Source organism: Muntiacus reevesi, chromosome 3 (genome assembly GCF_963930625.1).
Source record: "Muntiacus reevesi chromosome 3, mMunRee1.1, whole genome shotgun sequence".
NCBI classification, from domain to species: domain Eukaryota; kingdom Metazoa; phylum Chordata; class Mammalia; order Artiodactyla; family Cervidae; genus Muntiacus; species Muntiacus reevesi.
In genome coordinates, this window is record NC_089251.1 from 37,301,765 (window position 1) to 37,328,169 (window position 26,405).

Genomic DNA, 26,405 nt, shown 5'->3' on the forward strand with positions numbered 1-26,405 from the left:
AATATGTATTTGAAACAGAGATTATTGGCCAAAAGTAAAGAGAGCACCTGGAGGACTTTTTACTAAACAAAATTAGGGTGAAGCCTATCATGGAAGGCTTCTTCTTGAGGTCTTATGAATGGACACATAATTAAATTGATACAAGATAGATTAGCTGGAAAAAAAGAAAAAAATTTAATTCTTATAGAAGTCTCATAGTAATGCAACCTAAGAAGTGGCCAAAGCAGTTAGCTTTTATATTTTCAGACAAAATTGAGAGGGATTGACAGAACAAAGAAATTTAAGTTTGGGTGCTTAATTAGTAGGACTTCCCAGGTGGCTCAGTTTAAAGAATTTGCCTGCCGATGCAGGCGACTTGGGTTCAGTCCTTGGTTTGGGAAGATTCCCTGGAGGAGGAAATGGCAACTGACCCCAGTATCCTTGCCTGTAAAATCCCACAGACAAAGGAGCCTGGCAGGCTACAGTCCATTGCGTTGCATTAAGCCAGACATGACTGAGCACACACGCTCAATTAGTAAGGAAAAAGTTTGGACTTGGATAGTAAGGTAGAAAGGAAGTGACAAAGTTTGTTTAGATAACCTTCTGGTCTGAATTCCCTATCTCTACTGATAAGGATGTCTTCCTACCTCCCAGTACAGGAAGGGTACCTGTCACATGGAAGATTTATTTCCTGCTTTCAGAGAGACGGGAGGGTCAAAGAGTCCCTCTTGTAATGGCTATTTCTTAAGTAACCTGAATTCAAAATAATGTCTGAGGCATATTTTGGGGTGCCTGCCTTGAGCCCCAACAAGCCCTAAACAGAATGATGAGCAAAGTATATAAAAGGAGCAAACTTTCATTGCACATTCACTGTGTGACACTGTTGTAAGCATCCTATATTTATGAAGTCATTTAATCCTATGATATTGGTAACTATTATTGTTTCCATGAGGCACAGAGAAGAGAAGTACATGTTCCATTGCCATAGAACTTAAGGGGAAAAGCTGGGAATACAAACCCCCAGCATTCCGGTTGCAGAGCCTTTTCACAGTACCATACTATTTTGCTTTTAGGGAATTGAACCCACGTACCTTTCCTGAGTATTACTATCTCAGAGAAGGGAAAAGGCTTCTCTTATCTTCATAGCTGCTGCTTTCTAGTGGACAAATGTCTCTTCCATCTGTTACTTTCTCCAGACCATTATGAGCCAAAGCAGTGTATATGGTGGACAGTTTTTAATACAGGAATATGAAGCTAACTGCTCTCCAGTCCAGTGGGAATTTACATCCCTTTGTGAGGGTAAATTTACACTCCTAGCCTTATGCTCTGCTTCTCCACATCAGAACTATCAATGACAATTCCACAGGGTGCTTACAGTCTGCAGAATCCACTTTTGGAAGAAACTCCAGAAAACAGTATTTTCTGTCACTGTACTTTTCTAGCTGTCTTTCAGCTCTAGGCAGCTTCCTAGAATGGTCCACTTTTATTTTGGCTCTGGTCACATCCTAGAGGACAGAAATAGTAGACAGGACCGGTTAATCTCATGGTGTCCCATTTGTTGACAATTTCTTGTCAACAAATTTAGAATGAGTTTCTTTCTAGCAGAGGTAGAAAACTTGCCCCAGGTTCTGCCTACTGGGGAAATTTGGAGCCACCCTAGACGGGAGTATTGCGAAGTGTGTTCATTGTTCATTCTAGTTGGAGTCAGTACCTCAAGTTTGTCCTCAAACCTGAGGAGTGGACATCGTTTGATTATGTGTCTTTGGTGACCCCTCATTCTTTTCATCCTTTCCTTTGAAGACCTTCTACATCTTCCTGACTCCATGTGCTCTGTCCAATCACCATATCCTGTCTTCTTTTCCATGGAAGTGGGGCATATGACTCACACTAGATCCATCAGAATCCTTGCCTAGAATATAAAAAATGAGGATGGAGAAGTAACCTCCCTCCCCTTGGACTGCAAGCTGGAAATACGTGATTTCAGAGCTGTGTGGGGGTCTTTTCCTTGTCTATGAGGTCACAGAGAGAGACAAAGAATTCTGGCACAGTTTGTGTCCCTGGATATAGATGTACTTGAAACTCTGTATCTCTGTCCTTCCAATTATGTTAGCCAATAAATCCCCTTCTTCAACTAGTTTTGAGTTTTCTCTAGAAATTTAAAATAAATACATATATTCACACAGAGGAAATCAGTAAGATCAACCTTGGATGTATTAGGGTTCTCTAGAAAAACAGAACTATTAGAACAGACAGGGGGAGAGAGAGTGAGAGAGAAGGAGAGAGGGAGGTGAAAATAGAGAAACAGAACTAATAGGAGAGATAGGAGAAGAGAAAGTGAGAGACGGAAGAAGGGAGAGAGAGTGAAATTCATTTTAAGGAATTGGCTCTGTGCAATGATGAAGGCTAGCGAGTCCAAAGCATGCAGAATGGGTTCCAGGCTGGAGACAGGGAAGAGCTGATGTTGCAATCCAACTCTAGTTCCTCTGGGGAATTCTTTCTAGCTCTTGGAGGCAGGTGTGTCAATGTTTGTTCTGTTCAAATGTTTAGCTAACTGGATGAGGCCCATCTACGTAATGGAAGGCAATGTGTTTTACTCAAAGTCTACTGAATATAAACATCCAGAATATAATATGTTACCAAATATCAGGGCACTCTAGTGCAACCAAATTGAACCAAAAAATCAACCATCACAGTGGATAAAGTTTGCCTTCATTTCTAACTTTTTTCTGATTCCTTCTTCCATATCTCAGCCTCCTCTCTCTGGTATTACCATACCTAATTCCACATGCCCTTATGTTGTCCCTTTCTCGCCCAGTGTCATCAGCCAAGGTAATTTGTCTGGGTCTGCCTTCCTTCCAATTTTAGAATTATCTTCACTTTATCCCCATCAAAACTTGTATTTCCTCAGGGGCTTTTTTCACACCTGGTATCCAAATAAAAATAATCCATATTTTCACTCTAAAGTGTAATGGATGATAATGACTTAATGTAGATCTCCTTGGGGAGGGAGTAGTGAGTAGTGTTCCACATTAAGTATGTATGTACAGATAGAGTTCAGGAAATGTGATAGGGAAGAAGTGAAGGTAATTTTGCACAGGGAACTTGCTGATTCCCTTATAATCTTATTTTGTGAGTAACTGTCTAGTTCTCTATAGTCAAGCCCTACCAACATAATATTTGGTTCCCTTCTTAATGCTTCTTTTTTAAAAAGGGAAAATGCAAAGATGCAAAAGTTTAGGATTTTTCTTTAGGGAACTGCCAATAGATTAAATATAGCTAGACCATAGATGCTTGAATAGAATGGTGGGAGATGATGCTAATAAAACTGACAAGAGAGAGATCTGAATAACAAATGGTGTGTGCATAGGAGTCTGGACTTAATCCTGCAGGTGAAGGATACCCACTGAATTGGAAGCAGAGATAAACAGGATCTGATCTATATTTTTGAAAGATCACTCTGGTGTGAAGGTGTATAGGATTAACTGGGGTAGTGGTGGAACCAAAGGGGTTCACTAGAGGGGTCTTTCTGAGGCCGTGACTGGAGCCTTCTGTTCTTCTGTTTGTTACTTTCTTCTCAAAGGCCTTTGTGGCTCAACCTACTTCTTTTTCCTTTGATACTTGTTAACATCTTCTCTGTTCACTGAAGTACACTTCTCCACATAACTCCAGAAAAAGTGGGCTATACATGTCCCTGCTTCCCATATTCTTTTAGTGCACAGACCTTTTAAAATATTGAGATAGGGGCTTCTCTGGTGGTCCAGTGGTTAAGAATCCGTATGCCAATGCAGGGGACACGGGTTCCATCCCTGTTCCAGGGAGATCCCACATGCTGAGGAGCAACTAAGCCCATGGGCCACAATTACTGAGCCTGTGCTCTAGGGCCTGTGTTCTGCACCAATAGAAGCCACTGCAACGAGAAGTTCATGCACCACAGTGAAGAGCAGCCCCTGCTCGCTGCAACTAGAGAAAGCTTGTGTGCAGCAACAAAGACAGAGTGCAGCCAACAATAAAAGTTAATTAATTAAAAGTACTGGGATATAATTGACTTATGTTAGTTCCATGTGTATAAAATTATTGACTTGTACTTATTACAAATGATCACCACAATAAGTCTAGTTAACATCCATCACTGTACAGTTATAATTTTTGCCCTGAGGATCAGAACTTTTAATATCTTAGCAACTTTCAAATACACAATATGGTCTCATCAATTATAGTCACCATCCTGTACACTACAACCCCAGGACCTATTTATCTTACAACTAGAATTTTGTACCCAGGCCTTTTAAATTTTAGTAATTTATTGCTACTTATTATTATAATCCAGATGAGGGATAACAAAAGTCACAAACATTGGGGCATTTAAAAATCTTATAAAGCCATGTCAATTATGGTTCTTTGTTTCATTAGCAAAGACAATGAAATCTCTAATGGCCTTCAGCCCATCAGTTAGCATGGCAAGGAGAAGGCTGAGAACCATCATATTCAATAGGATCAGGGAAATGGACTTACATAAAAAGAAAATGAATTACACCTTGTTACCGTCATTACTTTTTTTTTTTTTTTTGAGTTCAGTTAGTTCAGAACTTTCATCCAGGAAAGAAAATCTTTTCCATTTCCTCAAGATGTTTGAATTAGATCCAGATGTCCTGTTTCTTTCATAGATCATTTTCCTTCTCCTCCAGTCCTTATCCCCAAAGGTCCAACTATGGCAAAGCTCTGTGGAGATGGAGGTAAGACAAAATTCTTCAGTATTAGTGTCTTGACTGATTGTTACAAAGGCTCTTTGTTGCAGTTGGTGGGTGAGCTTGCTCAAGGTTGGGCTGGGAAAATATTGACCTTCAAAGTTTCTTCCTGGCAACTGGTGCATAAGCATCTTCCAAAATAGCTGTAGAACGGACAAGACAAACTGATAATCACGATAGATGAGCAAGCAGAAGAGGAAAGCCAGGGTCTGATAGATAATTAGTTTGAGCATGAGAACTTCGGTGACACTGGGTAACATTTTCTTTGTGGCATCAACAGGTTTTCTGGTGATGCACAAAAGTAATGTTCAAACTTTGGAATCATACCTTCACTCCTTGGCAATATCACTAAGATTCTGCCAGAACCTCTTAGATGACGGTTCTGGGGCTAAATGTACATGCACAGAGACTTTTTTGCCTCTTGGTCTATTAACAAACAGCTCACTGTTTTTTAACTTTGCTATGGGTAATTAAGGAACCTATTTCAGGGCCTGAAATATTAAACGGCTTTCAGGTGAGAAATACTTTAATTAGTTAAATGTGACATTTTCCTGCCTTCCTTTGGTTACAGTGATAAAATGGCATCTTTTTCCTTTTTTTGAAAACAAACAACTTTTTATTGAAGTATAGTTGATTTACAATGTTGGGTTAGTTTCAGATGTACTGCAAAGTGATTTAGTTATATACACACATATATATATATATTCAGTTACACATTCTTTTACACATTCTTTTCTATTATAGGTTATTACAAGATGTTGAATGTATTAATAGTTTCCTGTGCCATACAGTATGTCCTTGTTGGTTATCTATTATATAGTATACACTACTATAGTAGTACACACTATATATACTATCATATAGAATTTGGGGGTTAACATATACACACTACTATCATATAGTATATATAGAGTAGTGTGTATATGTTAACCCCCAAATTCTAATTTATCCCTCCCCCCTTTCCTTTTTGGTAACCATAAGTTTGTTTTCTATGTCTTTGAGTCTATTTCAGTTTTGTAAATAAGTTCACTTGTATAATTTTTTAGATTCCACATATAAGTGATATCCTCTGATATTTGTGCTTGTCTGATTTACTTCATTTAGTTTGATAATCTCTAGGACCATCCATGTTGCTGCAAATGGCATTAGTTCCTTCTTTTTATGGCTGAATAAAGTTCCATCATATATATATATATGTAATGATTATATATAATAATAATATAATAGATAACCAACATTTATATATACATATATATGTAATGGAATATAATGCACCTTCTTTATCCACGCATCTGTCAATAGACATTTAGATTGCTGCCATACTTTGGCTACTGTAAATAGTGCTGAACATTGGAGTGCATCGTATCTTTTTGAATTAGTGTTTTCATCTTTTCCAGATACATGCTAAAAGGACATCTTTTTTCCTCTAAGAAAAACTGGAAAGCCCTTTGCTCTTGATTAGATAACCAACCATAGAAAGTCAATTCTGCTAAGAACATAGGACTTTTCCCACTCATTCAGAAACATTTTTGATCTCTTACTTTGTGCAAGGGTATACTAGGTGCTGGGTATGCAAAGATTTGTTCTACTCTCAAGAAGCTTAGTTTTGCAGGGAAATATACAAAAAATTATAAAATATAGATGCATATTGCTTTAAAGGCAGCAGCTCAAAGAATGAGAGGTTAATGAATAGACTTAAGTCTCTCTGGGGAAGACAAAACGGGTTTTCCCCAAAAAGTAGTACTTAGGTAGAGACGGGCTGGGGATTCCCTGAAGATTATCTAATACGTGCAAAAGATTGAGGATGTTGAGAAACTACCCAGTTGAGAAACTACCTGTTCAGAGTGTCAAGGGTTGAAAGGTAGAGTAGGAAGACATCAGTAGTATGAGAGGCGTGGGGTCAGAAGATCATGCGGTATTCTGTATATTACACAAATTTTACCTGATTCTAGTCTTGGGCCATTAATCGAATTATGATAGTGCTCTACATTTGATTAAAGATAGCATTTAAGTCTTCTTAAAGCAAATGCTGAGGTAGTAAATTTTCAGAAACATCATCTCTCTCTGATTAAGTCTCTCTTGGCAGGAATGGTGCCTTAATTCATAGAATTAATCATTCATGAGCCCAAGCTAAGGCTGTCAAATCTAGGCAATTCCTACACTCCTCCTCCCCTGTTGGCCACCCAAAGCCTGGGCCAGCAGAGTTTCTTGAACACGAGTGCATAGTGTTCGATACTTGAACCTTACAGTCAGCCCCTCCGCCTCTGCAAAAAAACAGGGGGTTATGCGGAGGGGATGGGGAGCAGAGGTTTTAGAGGCCACGCATGTGACTTAAAGCTTAAGCTGGGACCTGAATCTCCTGTCAGCAGAAAGACTGGCCGAACCTGAATACTGCGTTTCTCTCCTCCTCTCACTCAATCCTTTGCAATTTCTCATCAATCTTCTGTCCTTTTCCCTCCGTGACTTGTTGTTGGTCCCCCAGGATAAGGCCTCCTGTTCCCTTCCTCCTTTTCTGCTCGATAGGGTGCTGGGGCTTGGGGCCCTGGGCTACACGAGGCGGACGACGCACGCTACTTGCTTTGCTAACAAGTCCATCCTATTTTCTAATCCTTTCGTCGTTCCCTGCCAGCCGCCGTGTTCCTTATTCCCCGCAGGGCAGTGCCTCGCGCTGCTCGCCCCCGGGGCGGGCGTCTCCAGGAACCTCAAGCGGATGCGGCCACGCACCGGTGCCACGTCTCCGCCGCCAGCAGGCCAGGGCCTGCGTGGGCTCGGGGGCGGGGCGGGGCGGGGCGGTGCGAGGAGGCGGGACCTGCGCATGAGCGGCGCGGGCGCGGCCCAATGGGACCTGCGGGCGGCGGCGGCGCGATGCGCGCCGGGGGGCGGGGCCCGGCGGCAGTTGCTGGCAAGCCCGGGAGGCCGAGACCGCTGTCGTTGCCTCCGCCGTCGCATCCCCTGAGGGAGTCGTGTCGGCGCCCCCTTGGTATCCAAGCCCACGGGTTGCCCTACAGGCTCGTGTACGCTCCCGGACTCGCCAGCCGCTCGCCATTCGCCTTGCCAACCGTGCCTCCTGCAGCATGTGTGGTAAGGGGGCCGCGGGCGGGGGGCGTGTTGCAGGGCGGTGTTGGGGTGCAGTGCGGGCGCCGCCGAGGCCGGTGGCGCCGGCGGGAGCGGGAGTGTGGAGGGTGCGAAATCTGAGTGTTGGGCCGGGGGCGTCCCGCGGTGACTGAGGCTGCTGGGGGCGGGGGCCGCTTCGGGGAGCTGGAGTGTGGGGGGGTGGACCTAGGAGGGCACCTGAGAGGAGGGCGGGCCCTAGAGGAGATCTGGGGGGCCGAATGGGGGCTTTGCGCCAAGAAGAGAACCGGGAGGGAAGACCAGTGTGTGTATTGGAAAAGGGGCGAGGGCTGAGAGAACTGAGGTGTGGAGGGGAGTGAATTCAAAAGAGTCCAGGTGAGTGAGGCAACCTGTGGAACATCAGGTGAGGTCTCTTGAATTTATCTCGCATGGTTCTAGGATTTATCCTTTAAAAAATACTTAATTTTAGTTGCTTTCTTTCGGGCACGCCCAGCAGAAAATAAAACTATAACTACGATAATGACATTACGCATGATCTTACTTCCTGCCCCCCGCCCCCATGTCAACAGGACCCAATGCTGATCAATACCTTGGCGAATGGGCCCGGAAGTGACCGTGGAGAGAGATCGTACTTCATTTATCACTTGAGTGTGCTTCCATTTGAAACACTTCCTTATGAGAAATATTGGCCTACATTTAATGAATGTTTTACCTAGAACAGCTAAAACCTGAAGTTAGGCCCTTCTGTTACATGATTTGAGATTTAGTCATTTTAATAAGTAACCTGAAAGTGGTGTGAGTTAAAAGGGGCTTCCCAGGTGGCGCTAGTGGTAAAGAAACGACCTGCCAGTGCAGGAGATGTAAGGTTCGTACTCTGGGTCGGGAAGATTCCCCAGGAGGAGGGTATGGCAACCCACTCTAGTATTCTTGCCTGGAAAATCCAAAGGACAGAGGAGCCTGTCGGGCCAAAGAGTCGGACACGACTGAAGTGACTTAACACGCAGGCACAGTGAGTTCAAAAGGAATTGTCAGAATTATATCTGAAATGACTGATATGCTCTAAAATTGGTACTAACTTGGCTATTGTAAGTAAAAAGAATTGAATTCTTACCTTCCTTATTGAGATTTACAACGACCTTACCCCTGGAAGAAAAACACCTTTTAAGGGAATTATGATTGTAAGAGAATTGAAGCTATCCGGGAAAATTACTCTTCGTAGCCCTTTTCAAGAAGAACTGAGCAGGAGGTAGCTTGTGCTGATTAGTGTCTCTTTTTCTTGTATTTAACTTAATGCTAATTTCAGCCTCTAAAATGAAGAGCAGGTTTAAATTTAGAGTAGACTTAAAAAACCGCACAAAAACCAAACAACTATAAATAGCTTGCTGAGATTATTAGTGGGAAAGCTGACTTTAGAATCAGTTACACTTTTGCTATGTCTCAGGGTAGCAGAATGGTTTTCCGAAAGACATAATTTAGTTTGGAGCTGTGGGGTAATGAATTTGCAGTCCCCCAGTGTGCTGGGTTTGGTAATTAAGTGTTACTGAGTGATGAAGCATTCACCTAGTCAAGTACCTGGCTTTCTGGTTGCAGATCATTTTTTATCTTGTTCCAGGAAAAAGGAAGTAAAAAATACAGTACTATAAAAGAAAACATAAGATCTGGTGTAGACAAGGTTCAGATAAGAGTGGAGGTTCAGATTTTAGGGTGGAGATTAAATGTTAGACATTTTCACACAGCCAGCATCCCCATTCCACAGTGTTTCACTACTGAGGAAACAGGTGATGGAGCAAGAAATAAAGAACTAGTATTTGAGGCATTTCGAAGGTCCTGCTTTTAACCTGGACAGAGTTTTACATGATTCCAGGAATATCCAGAATTTATCTCCTCTTTGGTGTATGGTTCTGAAAGTTAACTGTTAAGACAAAATTTGTCTTTGTTTTCTCCCACATGTTAATTATTGAAATAAAATTTCTAGGCAGAGGAACTGAGTGGGGATGAGACTAGATGGGAAAATTTAGAGGTTTACTTTGTGAATACCTGCTGCTTGTTAAAGGTTTTAATGAGGGTAACAATTCTCTTTTGATAGATTTTTCCAATCAGGAATACTGGTAAAATTGTTATTTATCAATTGTATTGGGATGTTAGTGTTACTGAGGGGAAAAAAGATTTTATGGTCAAATAAATTTGAGAAGCAAATTTAAACAATGCTGAACTGACTTTTAAAAAAAAATTTTAAATTCCAGGACTTATTGGAACATTTCATGTGCTAATAAGCATTAAGAACCTTCCGGAGAAAAATAGTGTATCTATTTTCAAAATTTATTTTGTCTTCCTCTTATTCTTGATTATTTGGAATGTATTTTGTCCTTTATAATCTGTTTTACCTTTGCCTTCAGTGAGAGAGGGTCAATTCACTTAAACTTCACACAGCTCTTAACAGATTTTGCTGTTTGTTTTTTTTTTTGTTTTAATAAATATGGGATTATATCTTTTTGCTCCAGTGGTACATATAAGTGACATTTACGTAAATGAGATCGTATTTAAAAGCAGTTAGAGAGCTGCAGTTAAAAAATATTCTGAAATGAACCCTTAAAAATTGTTTTGTAATTACACTGTGTAATGGCTTTGGGTCTATTTAAGTGATGCTGAGACTGGCTTCTATGATAAAATTTGTGATATTGCCATTTTCTTAAACATACTGAGTATGAAGTAGGTGTGAAAGAAAAGAATTATTGCTTAATGAGCATTTTCTCAGTTGTGTTCCCTGGAAAAGGAAAAGTTAACAGGTTCTGGTAATGAGCAGTGTAAGGTGGGAAAGAGTTTTGTGACACATAAGTTTGGGTAATTCTGCTTTTGGAGATTCTCAATTAGCAAGTTTAAAGTTTTTAGGAAGTTCTACAAATAAACCTGTTAACTTTGTTTAACCCACCCCAGTATTTCTTAAATCTTTAATTATGGAGACTTTCTTTTACTGTATACCTACTTAGCATCCTGCAATAGAGTGTTCTCTCTGTGGTTTCAGAATTTTTGACTGTACATTTTAGGTGCCTAGAAAGTACTAGAAGGTATTTGATATGTATGTATAACTGAGTCACTTTGATGTAAATCAGAAATTAACACACTACTATAAAGCAACTATACTTCAATAACAAAATATTGGTAAAAGAAAAGATATTTGAAGTGATCTCTTTGTACTTGGCACTCTGCCCTTAGGGAGAGACGACTAGAACAAGGGAATTGCCTTTAAGGAATTGCTGTTTGACTGAAAGGAACAGTAAATACACGTGCAACAGGTGTGGGTGATAATTACAGTCCTTGTTCATTGCCATGTTTTAGAATGCGAGTGAAATGAATAGAAATTCAGAGACTTGTTAGGCCAGGAATGTTCCAGATGACAGGATAGGACTCTTGGTAAGGACTGCTGCCAGCTGGTAAAGAACTAGTGCATTGTGAGAGACGCCAGTGATGACACATTTTACCGAACAGTGTATGAAGTCAGAAATAATAAATTAAGAACCACTACCAGTGGGTTTGAAAGAAGAAATTGAAGTACCAGCAAAAGAGGCCAAAGAATAGTAGTTAGAGTCATAAACATTCCAAAGTGGTATATTGCCTTAGTAGAAAGTTTGTAAGAGTTAAAAAAAAAAAAAAGTCATTCATGTTTAATACTGCAGAGAGAGATTAATTGCATTTGGCTATGATTTCTTTATAGTTACTTCTAATGTAACTCATAAGAGAAGTTACACATATGAAGGTAGAAGAATTTAAGTTTGCGTTCAGGAAGAGAGCATATATACCAACAAAAGAGACAAGACTGTGAAACTGAAGTCCCTGGGAGAGTTGAAAAGTTGATTTCCAACATGTAAGCTGTGAAGTTAAAACCAGGTGTTAACTGGTTGATTCATACCCTAAGCATTGTCTCTAAATTGACTGAAAGTTGAGCTAGATCATCAGATAATGAAAATTCAACCCACTGTTGTGTAGGACAAGGATGCCTGGTGTGCTGCAGTCCATGGGATTGCAGAGAGTCAGACACAACTGAGCTACTGAACTGTTGTGTAGGATCCTCATAATATTTTGATGTTAACAAAAAGTTCTATATTTACAAAATCAAGGACTCACTTATCAAGACTTACAAGTAGGAGAGGTTTGTTCAAGTAGGAGAGGTTGGTTCATTGAATAGTGTGTAGAATATTTTTCTCTATTTTGAGTTTATAAGGAAGGATAAGAGTTTATAAAGTATTATACCCTTAAGATGAAGAGGAAGGCTTCAGTTCAACAAAGAATCTACCAGAAATAAGCTGGGAAGAGAAAAATGAGGATTTAAGAGTTAGTCTAGATTCTAGACTTTAGCATAATATCTGGGGGTGATTTGAAAGTTAGACAAACAATGAAGTAGCAGAACTGGTCAGCAGTTGGGAGGGCCTCTAGGAAAGTAGACCTCAGATGGATGAATGACCTGAAATGGATGGATTTCACTGTAGGAGTGCTCAGGGACACAGGTGAGAGCGTAATGGGCCCAGAGAGGCTGACTTGGCAAGATGATGAAAAATTGTGGTCTGATGTGATTGATCAGAGAGAAGCAGGAGAGATGGAATGTTGGAAGGTGTGCAAGCAAGGAATGCATGCTTTTTCTCAGGAAAGATGATGACAAAGGTAGACTGTGAGGGAGTGTATAATTAGCGATGTCAGGGTTTAAACACTGCTTTGAGTTCCAGGGTGTTAAATATGCAAGAGAGAAATGTTTTGGAGCTCCTTCCAGTGGCCACAAGTATTTACAACAAAGTAGGGGACAATTCAACCAGCATTTTGTAACTAGGAAAAAGATTTTGAACAGTTAACAAACAAAATTGAAATTTCTCTTGTATCACTCCATATAATTTTTTCTTTGTGTTTTTGAGGTTGTAGAAAATGTTCTTTCAAATATTTCATCTTTTAGAGGAATCTTACCTATAGAATGTGCCTCCATAATTATAGTATTGACTGTTTTTTTATTGCAAGTATCTAGTTTGTGTGTATAACTTTAATTGCAGAATTGTTTATAATTACAAAGAGTTAGGAAAGCCTCAATAAATAGGTAAATGGCTGGGCAAAAAATGAGAGCTCTATTATGGACTATTATTATTATGCAGCCATTAAATAGACTGGGGTGGATGTGTTGTACTGACACAAAAAGATCTCCAACATCTTAAGAGAAAAATACAGAACAATATGTGTATTATCACATTCATATGCTTTTAAAAAAACCTCTAACACCATATACATCTGAGTTTATATATGTAGAAAAATTCATACCTGAAGGTTTGGTGCAATGTGTGTGGGATTAACAGTAGTTATCTCCTGTATGGAGGTAGAAAAGAGATTTTTAACAATTCATTCTGTAGGATTTGTGTAATTTGAATCTTTAGTGATAATTTGTAACTTGTTATAAGAAAAAATTTAAAAAGGAAACAAGTGATATTGTGGTTGGATTGTTTCAGAAAATATAAAATTTGGAGAAGGAATTTGAACTCTTAATACTGATAAGCTCCAATGTCTAGGTTCTCATCAGAATTTGAAGCTGTCAAGTGAAAAAATACAGAAGAGCAAAATTTCTTCCTGAAACTAATATAATATTGCAAGTCAGTTAAACCTCCTATAAAGTAAAATTTTTTGTTCATAAGACTCTATATTAAACCAGACATAGAAACTTTAATAATTTGATTGGTCAGCTAAATTGCAGTGTTTAAATTTCAGTACAATCAAACAGTCTTTGCCTATAACTAGATTGCTTTTAAGCAGGTGTGTCAAGTCTGTGATCTAGGTCATGTCTGAATATCTTATTAAACAAGGTGCTTATAAGTGCTTTTATGTCATTGAATTTAAGTTGCCATTTTCTGAGAATGATGCTTGTAGGTGCAGCCTCTTGCTTCAGTTAGGGATATATTTATTCCAGGTATATTACGTTAATAAGAAATTTTCACTTTGGAAACACAAGCCGACTTGGCAGTAGAAAATCTCCTGTGCTCTTTACAACTACTACTGTTTGTGGCATTGGAACAATTACTGAAGAGCTGTGAAGAGTTGGTTTTTAGACTTTTATAGATACCTTAAGCAGAATTGTTTATTGTGAGGTTTGACAAGACAAATATCAAAGACCTGAAGTAGGGATTGCTACTCTGTCATTTTGAGTTGTGAAGACCTACCCTGTAAACAGCTGTAAATATGCTCTGCATGCCCAGTTGGCAATTGTGTGCGGTTCTGTCTTCCCCGAGATTACAGATAACCCCCTAACCCAAACAAGTGGGCCAGCTGTGCTCTCAAGGGCCTGGTGTGTAAATCAACAGATTCATCCTCTTTATCTTTCATTTTCCTAATGCTGGATAACTAACTTTCCTCTTCCAGCTCTGATACTTTGATATTAGAGAATTTCTCTGTGTGTGTCATCCTTTTAATCATTTTAGTTTCTGCCTAGTTATGCAAGGAGAAATATTGCTCCTACTACTTCCTCTATTCTACCTCTTCTCTTTTACTTTGTTCCAATAGTGAACCAAAGCAATGACAGTAGTGATTATTGGTAATTGTAGTGCTTCCTCTCTTGAGAGAAAGGCAGGTTTTGAATTGGAATTGATATGTGGTATTTCATTGAATCTAAGATGCCACTTATTGGGAAATGTACCATTTTTATATGGACCACAAAGAAAGAAAATATGAATGTCTTGAACTCAGTGTTGGCAGTATCTAAAGGCCTAGAAATTGTTATGAGAACACTTTCAGAGTATCATAGGCTAAGCGATATAGTTGTCTTTACCTTAAAGCAGCGGTGAATCTTAGTATTGCTAATAGGGAATCAACAGACAATATTAAAAAACATACATACTTATGTGAAACTTCCCTGGCGGTCCAGTGGTTAACACTCTGTGCTTCCATTGCCGGGCGCGCAGGTTCGATCCCAGGTTGGGTAGCTAAGATCCTGCATGCTGCAGTGAAGGTCAGAGATCCTGTGTGCTGCAACTAAGACCTGGCACAGCCAAATAAAAGAAACCTTAAGTTTGTTTGGAGAGGGATATTGGTTTAGAGAATATTTCTCTTCCTATAAAGTTGTACTTAGGATCTCAGGATCCACACAATGAACCAGTGTAAACCACGGAGATTGAAGTTAGGAAAAATATCAAAGTTGAATGTCGTTGAATTACATGTGTTGAAATTAGTGAATTTAATATGACATCACTCTGAATTTTCTTTAAAAAAATGTATTGAGTCTATCTATAACTTGTCTTAAAAACAATGTTTTTGTCATTAACATTTAAATTGTTTTAAAAATTTGTATTTGATTATTGTATTTCATCTTTAATTCTCTGAATATATTATTTTTTTGCCATCAGAATTACATTTCTTTAAGTGAACAAACCAAACAAAAACAAGAATGTGGAAACACAGAACATAGTATATAAGGTATACAGAAGTAGAAATGTGATGTTGTGTGTGTGTGTGTTAGTTGCTTAGTCGTGTCCGACTCTTTGTAACCCCACAGACTGCAGCCCACCAGGCCCCTCCATCCATGGGATTCTCCAGGCAAGAACACTGGGGTGGGTTGCCATTTCCTTCTCCAAAAGAAACTATAGAAAGAAAGAAAGTGATGTTGCTCAGTCATGTCTGACTCTCTGTGACTCCATGGACTGTAGCCTACCAGGCTCCTCCATCCATGGAATTTTCCAGGCAAGAGTACTGGAGTGGGTTGCCATTTCCTTCTCCAATAATGTTGTATACATGCAACTTATCACCTCAATAAAAAAATAAATACTTCATAAGTTATATTGAGTTAGAAAGAAATGCCTCAATATTACCTCAATAAAAAAAATAAACCTCAGGAAAAAAGGAATTACATTTCTTTTATTTATAAAAAAATTTTTGGCCATGTTTCACCACGCGCAGGATCTTAGTTCCCCAACCATGGATCAAACCCACATGTCCTGTGTTAGAAGTGCAGTCTTAATCACTGAACTGCCAGGGAAGGAATTACATTTCTTAAGGGAGAGCTGATTTAGTAGTGAATTTTTCTGAACGTGCTGCATTATTGGGATTTGGACTTCTTTAAGGCTTTCCAGAGCCCTCAGCCTGCAAAGAATTTTTGACAGTGTAATATGTTATATTAGTTAATGATTTTTATTTTTAAAACTTTTTTTATAAGTTAATGATTTTTAATTGAATTAGGTTGTATCCTCCTTTAGCAGATTATTTAGCTGATGCTAATCACAGTGGCGGAGAGTAGGCTAGTTGAGAATGTGTGTTCTGTTAGCACATTTATATTAAAGTTTTATTTTGGGAAAATATTTATATTTTGTGTATTGTCCATTAATGAAATAACACAGATACTTATTTGGGAATGATAGTTTTCTGTGTGTTTAATCTTTATCAAAGACCAGTGACCCATGGGGGTTAAAGGGTAGAAATATAAAAGTTTGATTTACAGTTGGGTTATTATTTTAGTTTGTACATATTCTAGATACTTTATAAAGAAACAGCAGTAACAACAAAACCCCCAGACCTAATGTGGTGTTGTGGTGCTGTGCATGTGAGATGCTTGTACAGTGCCTGATAAATTAATAGATCTTTACAATTATAATTTTTCAAAATATGAATGAATATAGAATTTCTATAAGATTGTGGCCTTCTGCTACCTTTTTTAGAAAAGCTCAAATAATTGTTTCATGTTGTTTTGGAGTTTAGTTTTAAAATGTGATTTTCTTTTTTTTGGGGGAGTGGTATGGTATTTAGAGAAAATTGCACTGTACTCAGAATGGTGTTCGGTATACATGTTATGATTTTTTTTTTTTGGTCAAATATTAACAATGTAATATTTTTGTGTTCTGAAATTCTTTGATAAGACCAAACTCTTAAAGAAACATAGATTTTCAAATGAAATAAAAGCTGGTCATTCCAGAGTTCTGCTCCACAGAATTAATCCCTTTAAGAATCAGTGACATTATAGTGTAAGATAGTTAAGAAAAAGGAAAGTTCTTTCATAAGTAAGCTACTTGAATTTATATTTCCTTATATTTTGATTTTCAGTTTTTATACATTTAAGCTATATTCTTGCTGGCCAAAGCACAATCATGGAAGACCTCAGAATATTTCCATGCTGCTATTCCTAAAATGTGGATTTCCTTTACCTTTGTTCTCTTGCCAATTTACTGGATCAGTTTATGTTGTACAAGTCCCTTTGTTTATAGTTTTGCTTTTCTAAATGATCGCTCCTTTTCTATGAATTCTCAGTTCAGGTTCAGTCACTCCGACTCTTTGCCACCCCATGGACTGCAGCACGCCAGGCTTCCCTGTCCATCACCAACTCCTGAAGCCTACTCAAAGTCATGTCCGTCGAGTTGGTGATGCCATCCAACCATCTCATCCTCTATCATCCCCTTCTCCTCCCACCTTCAATCTTTCCCAGCTTCAGGGTCTTTTCAAATGAGTCAATTCTTCGCATCAGGTGGCCAAAGTATTGGAGTTTCAGCTCCAACATCAGTCCTTCTAATGAATATTCAGGACTGATTTCCTTTAAGATGAACTGGTTGGATCGCCTTGCAGTCCAAGGGACTCTCAAGAGTCTTCTCCAACACCACGGTTCAAAAACATCAATTCTTCAGTGCTCAGCTTTCTTTATAGTCCAACTCTCACATCCATACATGACTACTGGAAAAACCATAGCTTTGACTAGATGGATTTTTGTTGACAAAGTAATGTCTCTGCTTTTTAATATGCTGTCTTGATTGTCTCAAGAGTGAGAATTCTCAAGTTATTAATATGTATTATAGTTATTTGTCCTTTACTAGAATCTGGTGAACAAGTGAGAAACCATTGCTCCTGTGATGATTACATAGTTTTTAGCCCATTTTTCTTTATGATTAAATGATTTAGATTGTGAGTATTCTTCACATCATTGCTATTTATAAGTTATTTATTCCTAAATGTTTTGATAGCATGGTCACTGAAAGTAAGAAAAATATTCTGTCTGTGTAAGTTTTGTAGGGTACATATGTTGCTTAAAATATTTAGTTCAGAAAATGTTTTCCTTTAAAAATAATGCTCAGTGTATAGAACATAAATCCCAAATTTCCTGGTTAATTTTGAAAAATAAATTTTAGTTGATAAAATGTCAATGATGAAGGTAAGTCGTCAGTCTTATAAACTTCTTTGAAAAACTAAACATATTTGCTTCAGTCTTTTTTATATGTGTAAGAATGTCCGCTTTGAAAAAATTTCACTGCTTTTGAACAATTTGAAGTGAAGATTTCGTGTGGCAAAACCAATACAATATTGTAAAGTAGAATAAATAAATAAATTTAAAAAAAATGAAGTGAAGATTTCTTTTGTTTTCAAAGATAAACTCAAGCTTCACCTTTTTTGCACATCTTATACATTATTATGCAATATATATATTATAACTATGCCAATTTTGATTCTCTAGGCAGAATTTTCTATTAATTAAATTTGTTTATTTGCAGGTATATTTGCTTACTTAAACTACCATGTTCCTCGCACAAGACGAGAAATTTTGGAGACGCTAATCAAAGGCCTTCAGCGACTGGAGTACAGAGGATACGATTCTGCTGGTATTTCCTTTAAAAAATGTTATGGGTGTTGCATGATTCTTGACTCTCAATAAAAAGCGTTTTTTGTTTTCGGTTACTAGACTTTAATAATATCCATTTTGTTGTTTCTGGTAAATCTAAAATCTGAAGAATTTTTGTTTTTTATCATATTTAAAGGGTTTGTTCATTCAATTTCAACAATATTACCATTTATGTAGAGTATTGCTTCTTATGGGTCTCTTCTTGTGCTAAGAATGTTACTGTAAAAACAAGTTACTGGGGACATTTTCATTTTAGAACAGAGTTTTTGAAGACTTTACCCTGTAAATTTTTTTTTTTCTTTCCTATAACTTTTAATTTCTTTTTCTTCATGGAGTCCATGCTTCTGGCATGTAATCTTGCCCAAGATTATATCTTAACATAAATGACAAAGCAAAGAAGAATAACTTTTTGTCAACTTTATGTTCTACTCCAACTCCTTCCCTTAATCATATCTGGGTCCTCAAGATCATCTCCAGTTTCAGTGATTCCCTCGGAGCATTCAGCATATAGTTGTACTCATGGCTATAGTTTATTATAGCAAAAGAATAAAAAGCAAAATTAACAAAGAGAAAAGGTGCATGGGGCAAAGTCTGGAGGAGGCCAGGCATACGCTTCAGAATTCTCTCCCTGTGGAGTCCCCACACGCGCTTGATTCCCACAGCGAGCTGGACAATGTGTAAAATGTGTACCAGGGAAGCTCATTACTAGCTCTGTGGACTGGTCGTGTAGATACTGGTGCCTAACGTGTACCAACATTTCAGGCTCTTCGAAGGGAAGTGGATGTTTAGCATAAGCCACAGTTTGCTCCAACAGTGTAAGTGCAGTAAGCCATTCTTAAATCAGTTAACATTGTGGGAACCCTCTTAACAGTCAAGTTCACAGATGCCGGCCAAGGGCCAGCTTTGCAAGCAGGCCTTTCTAAGATAGCAGTCTTGGGCCTGCCGTATTAACTCTTTAGTGTACACTCAACATTGCCCAATGTAAGGGGCATTTATCTTCCTTGACTCTTCCTCGAATAATGGAAAGTCAATTCCTCAACTCCTTTGTTTTTCAAATTCTCTCCTTCCTCCACCTCTGACAACATATCTTCTCATTCTCTTCCTAACTTGATGATTATTTGTTTTTTGTCTGCTTTGGCAGCTGCTCTTCTTTCACCTATTACTTATTTTAAGTGACCTACCTTTAATGGTACCGCTTTTTCAAATTCTGTAGGAACTTTAGTAGAATCTTGAGAGCTGTGTGTCTTGACATCCCTTTCTTACCCTCGTTCTGAGGTGGTGCCAGTCTTCTGTGTATCTCCATTGTGCTGCAGTTGCAACCTGTAGTACTTTTATAGCCACGTAACTTATTAAAACCACACTGTATGGTAATTATTTTTTCCTTGTCTGTCTTCTCTTGGCAAATTGGAGAACAGGAACTGAATTTTCTTCATTTTTGTCTCTAGTGGCTGTCATGGTTCTTGACATATAGTACATTTTCAGTAAATTTTGAATTGATAAGTAAATGAATGAATTAGATGAAAAAAATTTATTTTTCACTTATAAGTTCTGCCTTACGGTCATAGTTTCTAACTAGTAGCCAATTTCTAAATCTTGCTTTTCTACCTCTGGATGATTCAGGTGTGGGAATTGACGGAGGCAATGATAAAGATTGGGAAGCCAATGCCTGCAAAATCCAGCTCATTAAGAAGAAAGGAAAAGTCAAGGCACTGGATGAAGAAGTTCACAGTAATGTACTTAGTTTGTTTTTTGTCCCCCCTCCTCTTTTCTTCCTTCTCCCTTCCTTACCAAATTATTTTTCCTCCCATATTTTGGGGCCCATTTGAAGAATAGTGATTCTTAAAGTTGAAGGGAGGGAAGAAAAGTAGTTTTGATACTGTTTGTACTGCTTTTAATGTACCCTAGTTTCAGAAATGGTATTAACTAGGGAGGGAAATAGCCATCATTCCTGAGGAAGGGCCTTTCATAAGACAAAAAGTATTTTTGACAGTGCCCTTATTCACATGGCTTCACTTGGTGGTTGTCTTCACTTTGGACTAAAATGCTGAGTTTGGATATATCATTAGTCTGGCTGTTGCACCTTTCAGTAGGTCTGATACAATCAGGTAACTATCATATTTTTACCTCGTGATTTTCTTACTTCCTGAGGATAAAATAGTTGCCAGAGGTACATGTTCCATCATACAGGGTATACTTTATAGTTTTTATTATTTTATGCTTATACATTTTATTTTTTCACAGAAAACTTGAAAGCAAATACTTTGAAGTAAATTGATTGAAAAAACATATTAAAAAATCTTCCACAAAACCCAGGAAACAGTAGGATTTTTTTATATACCTGCTCAAATGGGCCATCGTTATCATTGTAAAGGGGTACAGGTGAAAGAGGAGAACAGTGGACTTAAGTCATCTTTAACTTGCATAAGCCAGACATTCAACTTTGTGGCGCATTTGATGCTTGAACAACGTGAGTGTGAACTCTGTAGGTTCATTTATATGGACATTTTTTTTTTTCCAGTTGTAGATACTACAGTGCTACACCATCCATGGTTGATTAAATCTGTGGAGGTGGAACCTTGGACCCAGAAGCTGGCTATAAGTTACATGCCGGTTTTTGACTGCTCACTGAGTCAGCACCCCTAGCCCCCTGTGTTGTTCAAGGGTCAGTGTACTCGTTTAACAAATTATGACAGTATTTATTTTGAATCTGTTGTGGATAAGATTAGCTTGGAATAAAGCAGACACACAAACAGCTACACTTCAAAAACTTGGTTATAAATATTTATCTACTGTGTGTACTGCATCCTGTTTACCAGTTTAAATATAGTAGGTTTTATAGGAGAGAACAAACGGATTGGTTTAAGTTTCAGAGAGAGCTAGTTCCCACAAGTTGGGGAGGCTAAGAATATGTAAGGATTGGCTGCTAATTATATTTGGGCAGTGAAGGTGAGAAGGGAGGACCTTCTGAGTAGATTAGCTTGGGTCAAAGTAAGAATAGGGAAGGCAAGTTTGATGGAATGGTAGATACCTTTTAAAGCTGCATTGTTGGTCAGTGAGTATGGGAGGCTGGAAAGGAAGATGGTGACCAGAATCACCATCTCAGAATGTCATCATATTGAAACATGATCCTTCCTGCAGGAAAGGGATCCTTTTTCTGGAATGGTCACTTGGAGACAGAGCTGGCGAATTTGTACCTGATGAGTCCCTTGGGAGAGCAGTCTGGCACTGTCTAAATGGGAGATGCCTGTCCCTTATGGCCAGGCACTTCCACTCTGTGGGTGTGTACTCGAAAGAAACACAGTGACAAGGAGACATGACAGTAAGATGTCATTGCAGCAAAGTTTAGAAGCAGCCTCAGGGTCCACCAGCAAGGGAGTGGGAGAATATGTTGTATGTGACAGTGAATGACCATATTTAGCTTTGGAAGGTGTGTACCAGATCTGACTCTGCTTTCTGAGAACCGAATATTGGAGTGAAAAAAAAACAAAACATGTGGAAGGGTATGTACAGTATTGTGCTATTAAAAAAAAGAGCACTATAATTTATAGCTGTGCTAGCACAATAGAAGTTTGAAGGCACAGGTGGGAAAGCTCTTGTGACTCTTTTGGGGAGGAAAGGAATGAAGTAGGATATAAAGGAGGCACCAGTTGCATTTTTTCAAATTTTATTTTAACATTTCAGGACTCAAAGAGATCTAAAGCGTAAATGGCTAGAAATTAACATTTGTTAATTTGGAGTGTGTTGTTTGGATATTTGTGGTGTTTATTTTGTTATTGCCAGCAAGTGTTAGTGTTTAAGCTCTTAAGACGAAGGGGAAGGAAGACATCTCAAAGAAGGTCATTAGACTGGTTATTGGTAGCGTCTGACTTTGATAATACTTGCTGACATTTGTTGCTTTCTGTGTCCCAGACGCTTGACTGAATGCCTTCTGCATAGTCTTCATTGTAACTATGGAGTAGCTAAAATTATCTTCCTCATTTGCAGATGAGGAAATTGAAGCTCAGAGGAGCAGGTACTGACTTTAGATGGTGTCAGCAGTAAAACCAGTGAGGTTTGGGAGCAGAGGAAAGGCAGAGGATTGCTATCCTAGATCGTGACAACTAAAGATTTTTTTAGTATTTTATATCTTAAAGCTGTAAAGCACAAATGGTTATATTAATATGTTAACATTTGTGCCCTGGGTGTAGGTATTTAGGTGTTTCGTTATTACCAGCAAATTCAATATGTTTGGACTATTAAAAAAAGAAAGACGACACCTGAGAAAAGGTACGCAGAGAACAAAGAGCCTCGGGAGTGAGTGTGGGGGGCAGAAAGAAGATGCAAGAAGGAAGTGACTGCGGCGCTCCAGCTCAGAACGGTGGGCACAGGCTGGGAGTTAGCTTTCCTAGGGGCTCAGGGCAGAAGAAGAGCTGATTTAAACAGCGATGAGGGGAAAGAAAGCTGAATAAGGTAGAGATTAAGGGACTACATGGAACTGAGTCTTAAGGCCAGTATAAAGGATGTCATGAACTGTTTGGGAATTGAATGAGCTCTCAGTTTAATTAATAAGGAAAATGGGTACATGTTCCTTAAATGGCAGCAGTGAAATAGGTTTGGTAATTACTATGAACTTGAAATAGACTCAGTTAACAGAATTTTGTGACCGTCAACATTGCTTGGCAGCTTGGGTTGTGGTGGGGAGAGAAAATTGATTGTAATGATATCTGGACTTAAGGTTTAATGAGGGGCTTTAGAGTGGATAGAACAGTGAATAGAAAGTCAGGATTGGAGCCATGATTAATCTATAAAACCTGAAATACTACTTGTGGGGAATTTGTGTATTGTGGTAGCAATGATTTTTTTCTTATTAGACCTTAAATAAAGTTCCTTTGGCAACAATGTACTAGGTATGGTAATTACCTTGAATTTGAAATGGATTTATTTTATAGACGCTTTTTACTATCTCTGATGTACTTTCTCTTGCCAGTGTGTGGGGGGGACATACTGCTTTCAATTACAGTTAACCTTAATCCAAAAAAGCTAGTTACATGTTTTCATTGCTTGTATTGGCCTGTTAAGTAGTAGTAAATGGTGATCCTTACTTTTCTGGAGGTCATTTATCAGATTGCCTTAATTATTTAGAACACCATTAAATCAGAAAAGATATTGATGATTTTTCTCCATTGATTGAGCTAGCCAACAAAAATTTGAGTATCTGATCTTTATAGCTTAGTGCTTAGTATTCAAAGATAATAAGACAAACTCCTCCTCTTTGTAGAACTTAAATTCTGGTGGAAGCCGGGTTGACAGTGTGTCCAGTGTTGTAATAGTACAGCAGAGTGTACACTGTGGTTTTAATCTTAGGCTCTGGAGGCAGGCAATCTTGGCTTCAAATTCTCTCTCTGCTTCCTATAGCTATGACCTAGGGCAGGTTTTATGACCTTGTGAGCCTGTTTCTTCATCTATAAAATGGGGACAGTTATACCTAATAGTACGTAATTGTATTGTGAGGATTCAGTAACAGAATGAATATCTATTGAGTACCTGTTGTATACCAGCCATTGTTCTAGGCCCTGAGGATAAGCAAAGTCTATACCCAGATGGAGCTTACTGTCCAGTGAGAGAGCCAGACAACAAATAAATACATAATATCAGGTAGAGGTCAGTGCTATAAAGGATATGGTAGAGGTGACATTTGAGCAGAGATCATGTGATTGTCTGTATGAGGGAATTCTTGGCAGAGGGAACACCAAGTGCATAGATTGTGTGGGCTTGGCCTGCTTGTAGCTGGAAGTCAGTGGGGCTAGAGCTCAGTAAGTGAGGAGTAGAGTGCAGGAGATGAGGCTAGAGAGGAGGCTGATGGTTAGGGCACAGAGGGTCTTCAGAACAATGGATTTTGCTGTTTGTTGGGAAGCCATTGGAACATTTTGCATAGGGAGTGATGTGATCTAACTTCTTCTTTGAATGGATCACTTTGGCTAAATTATGCAGAAGGAAGACTGGACACAGGGGCACCAGTTAAGATTCTGTTTAGTAGTCCAGTGTAGAGATGCTGGTCAGAGTGATAGGAATAGAGTGAGGAGGTGTCTGAGGTACCTCACACAGGGTAAGTTCTCCATAAATGTTAGCTGTTATTCTTTGTAACAGGTGCATTGAGAGCTTTGAGGAGTGACTGGAGAGGGTTGGGAGATGAGGATTGAAAGGGGATGGAAACGGTAGGTGGGGGCCAGATGGTGAAGGGCCTTGTATATCGTGAAAAGGTGTTGGGGCTTTATCTTGTGAGAAAATAGTTCTTGAGTTGGTGTTAGAATTTGAGAATCTATATATAAATCCCTGACCAGGTTTAGGATGATTCATATGGGTAACTAGGGATGCAAACCACATTTTAAGTAATTGGAAGTCTATTCAAGGATTTTAAGCATTGTTTCTTGATCATATTTGTATTTTAGAATGACCTTTGATTATCCAGGATAAAACCCACAAAGACTATATATGAAACTGCATGGACTTTCCTGTTCAGACTTCTCAGCAATTTGCTCTTAATGTCGACCTAATTTGATAAGCTTTGTTATCTGCTTCCTTAGCCAAATGGATTTTGTATGTAGGCAATTAAAAGGGGACATTCTTAATAAATACTAGAACTCTTTTTTTTCTTTCTTTCCCCTGGAAGAAGCAAAAAAAGTTCATAGGGAGAAGGAATTAGAGTATGTGCTTTTTAAAACAGAGGAACATGAGCCTGTAACCTCATGCTTTGATAGTGTTGCTTTGTTCTCAAGGACTGTTCTTTGATTTTGGAAACTCTTCAATAATTGCAGTTTATGGTGTGAGATACAGGCCATTTACTGGGGACCAAAGACATTGTGGTTCATAAGGTTGTGTGGCACTGAGAAAACAAACTTTTTTAACATGCTACTAATTAAAAATGATACTAATTTTTTTTCAAAGAAAGGATTAAACAAGATTTTTAAAGATCATATTAACTCTTTTTGACCATAAGTTTGAAAATTTTCAAATTTGTAGAAAAACTGAAAGAATAGTACATTAATCATCCATATACTTCATCTATTTTTACCAGTTGTCAACATTTTGTCACATTTGCTTTATCTCTTTGTACACACTTTTGGGGTTGTTATTGGAACCATTTACCCTAAATGTTTCAGCTGCATTAACTCCTCTAAGTCTTTTAACTACTGTTTGAATAAGACTGATCTTCAGTTTTAATAATTGTATATTCCAGATGAATAAGACTGTAATAATTTAAATACAGCTTATAGCATTATCCCTACAGTTTGATTTAATATTGGAATTTTTTGTTTTATCTTCTTCAGAACAACAAGATATGGATTTGGATATAGAATTTGATGTACACCTTGGAATAGCTCATACCCGTTGGGCAACACATGGTGAACCGAATCCTGTCAATAGCCATCCCCAGCGGTCTGATAAAAATAATGGTATGGACGGATTGTACACACTTTGGAATGTTTGTATTTTGGAAGCCAGTAGGTAGCACGTAGATACATATATCACAGATAACTGGATATCATAGCAATTAATCTGTAATTATGTAAGTGTGTGTTTCTAAAAAAGTAAGGATGTAGCAGATTGATTTGTCTCCCAAGAGACTTCTCCTTTTCTCTCCTTTCTTCCTTGCAGTTTACTCTGTTATTTGTACTAATGAGTTTGCTACAGTCTAAATCTTGCTAATGGCATGCATCCTGTGGTATCATTTCACATGATTCATGATTCTCTATGTCTAAATACTTCTATAAAGAGAAGCTTCTCCATGTTAACAGATTGATTGCCCAGATGTACAGATTGTCTAAGAAAGGCAGGATAAATGTTTAATTTTTCCCCCTTTATTTACCATTTTTCAAATGAAGTGGTTCTAATGGTCCAAGATGAACAGATTTCTTCATTGTTATTATAAATTTATGGGTTTGAAATATTTTGTTTCAAAACACTGAAATAGTTATCTATATTGATGCACAAAGTTTCCCATCTTTAGTCACTGGGAG

At 38.4% G+C, this 26,405-nt stretch overlaps 1 protein-coding gene across 1 annotated transcript in view; it reads left to right on the top strand.

The window, feature by feature from the left end:
* The first annotated feature begins 7,607 nt into the window (after positions 1-7,607).
* Positions 7,608-26,405, top strand: part of GFPT1 (glutamine--fructose-6-phosphate transaminase 1) — a 59,702-nt gene continuing 40,904 nt past the window's right edge. Inside the window, exons 1-4 of the mRNA XM_065929029.1 lie at positions 7,608-7,805; positions 18,281-18,388; positions 20,029-20,136; positions 25,716-25,841. Of these exons, the coding sequence (XP_065785101.1) occupies positions 7,799-7,805; positions 18,281-18,388; positions 20,029-20,136; positions 25,716-25,841 (349 nt within the window). The 5' untranslated portion in view covers positions 7,608-7,798. The remainder of the gene's footprint in view (positions 7,806-18,280; positions 18,389-20,028; positions 20,137-25,715; positions 25,842-26,405) is intronic.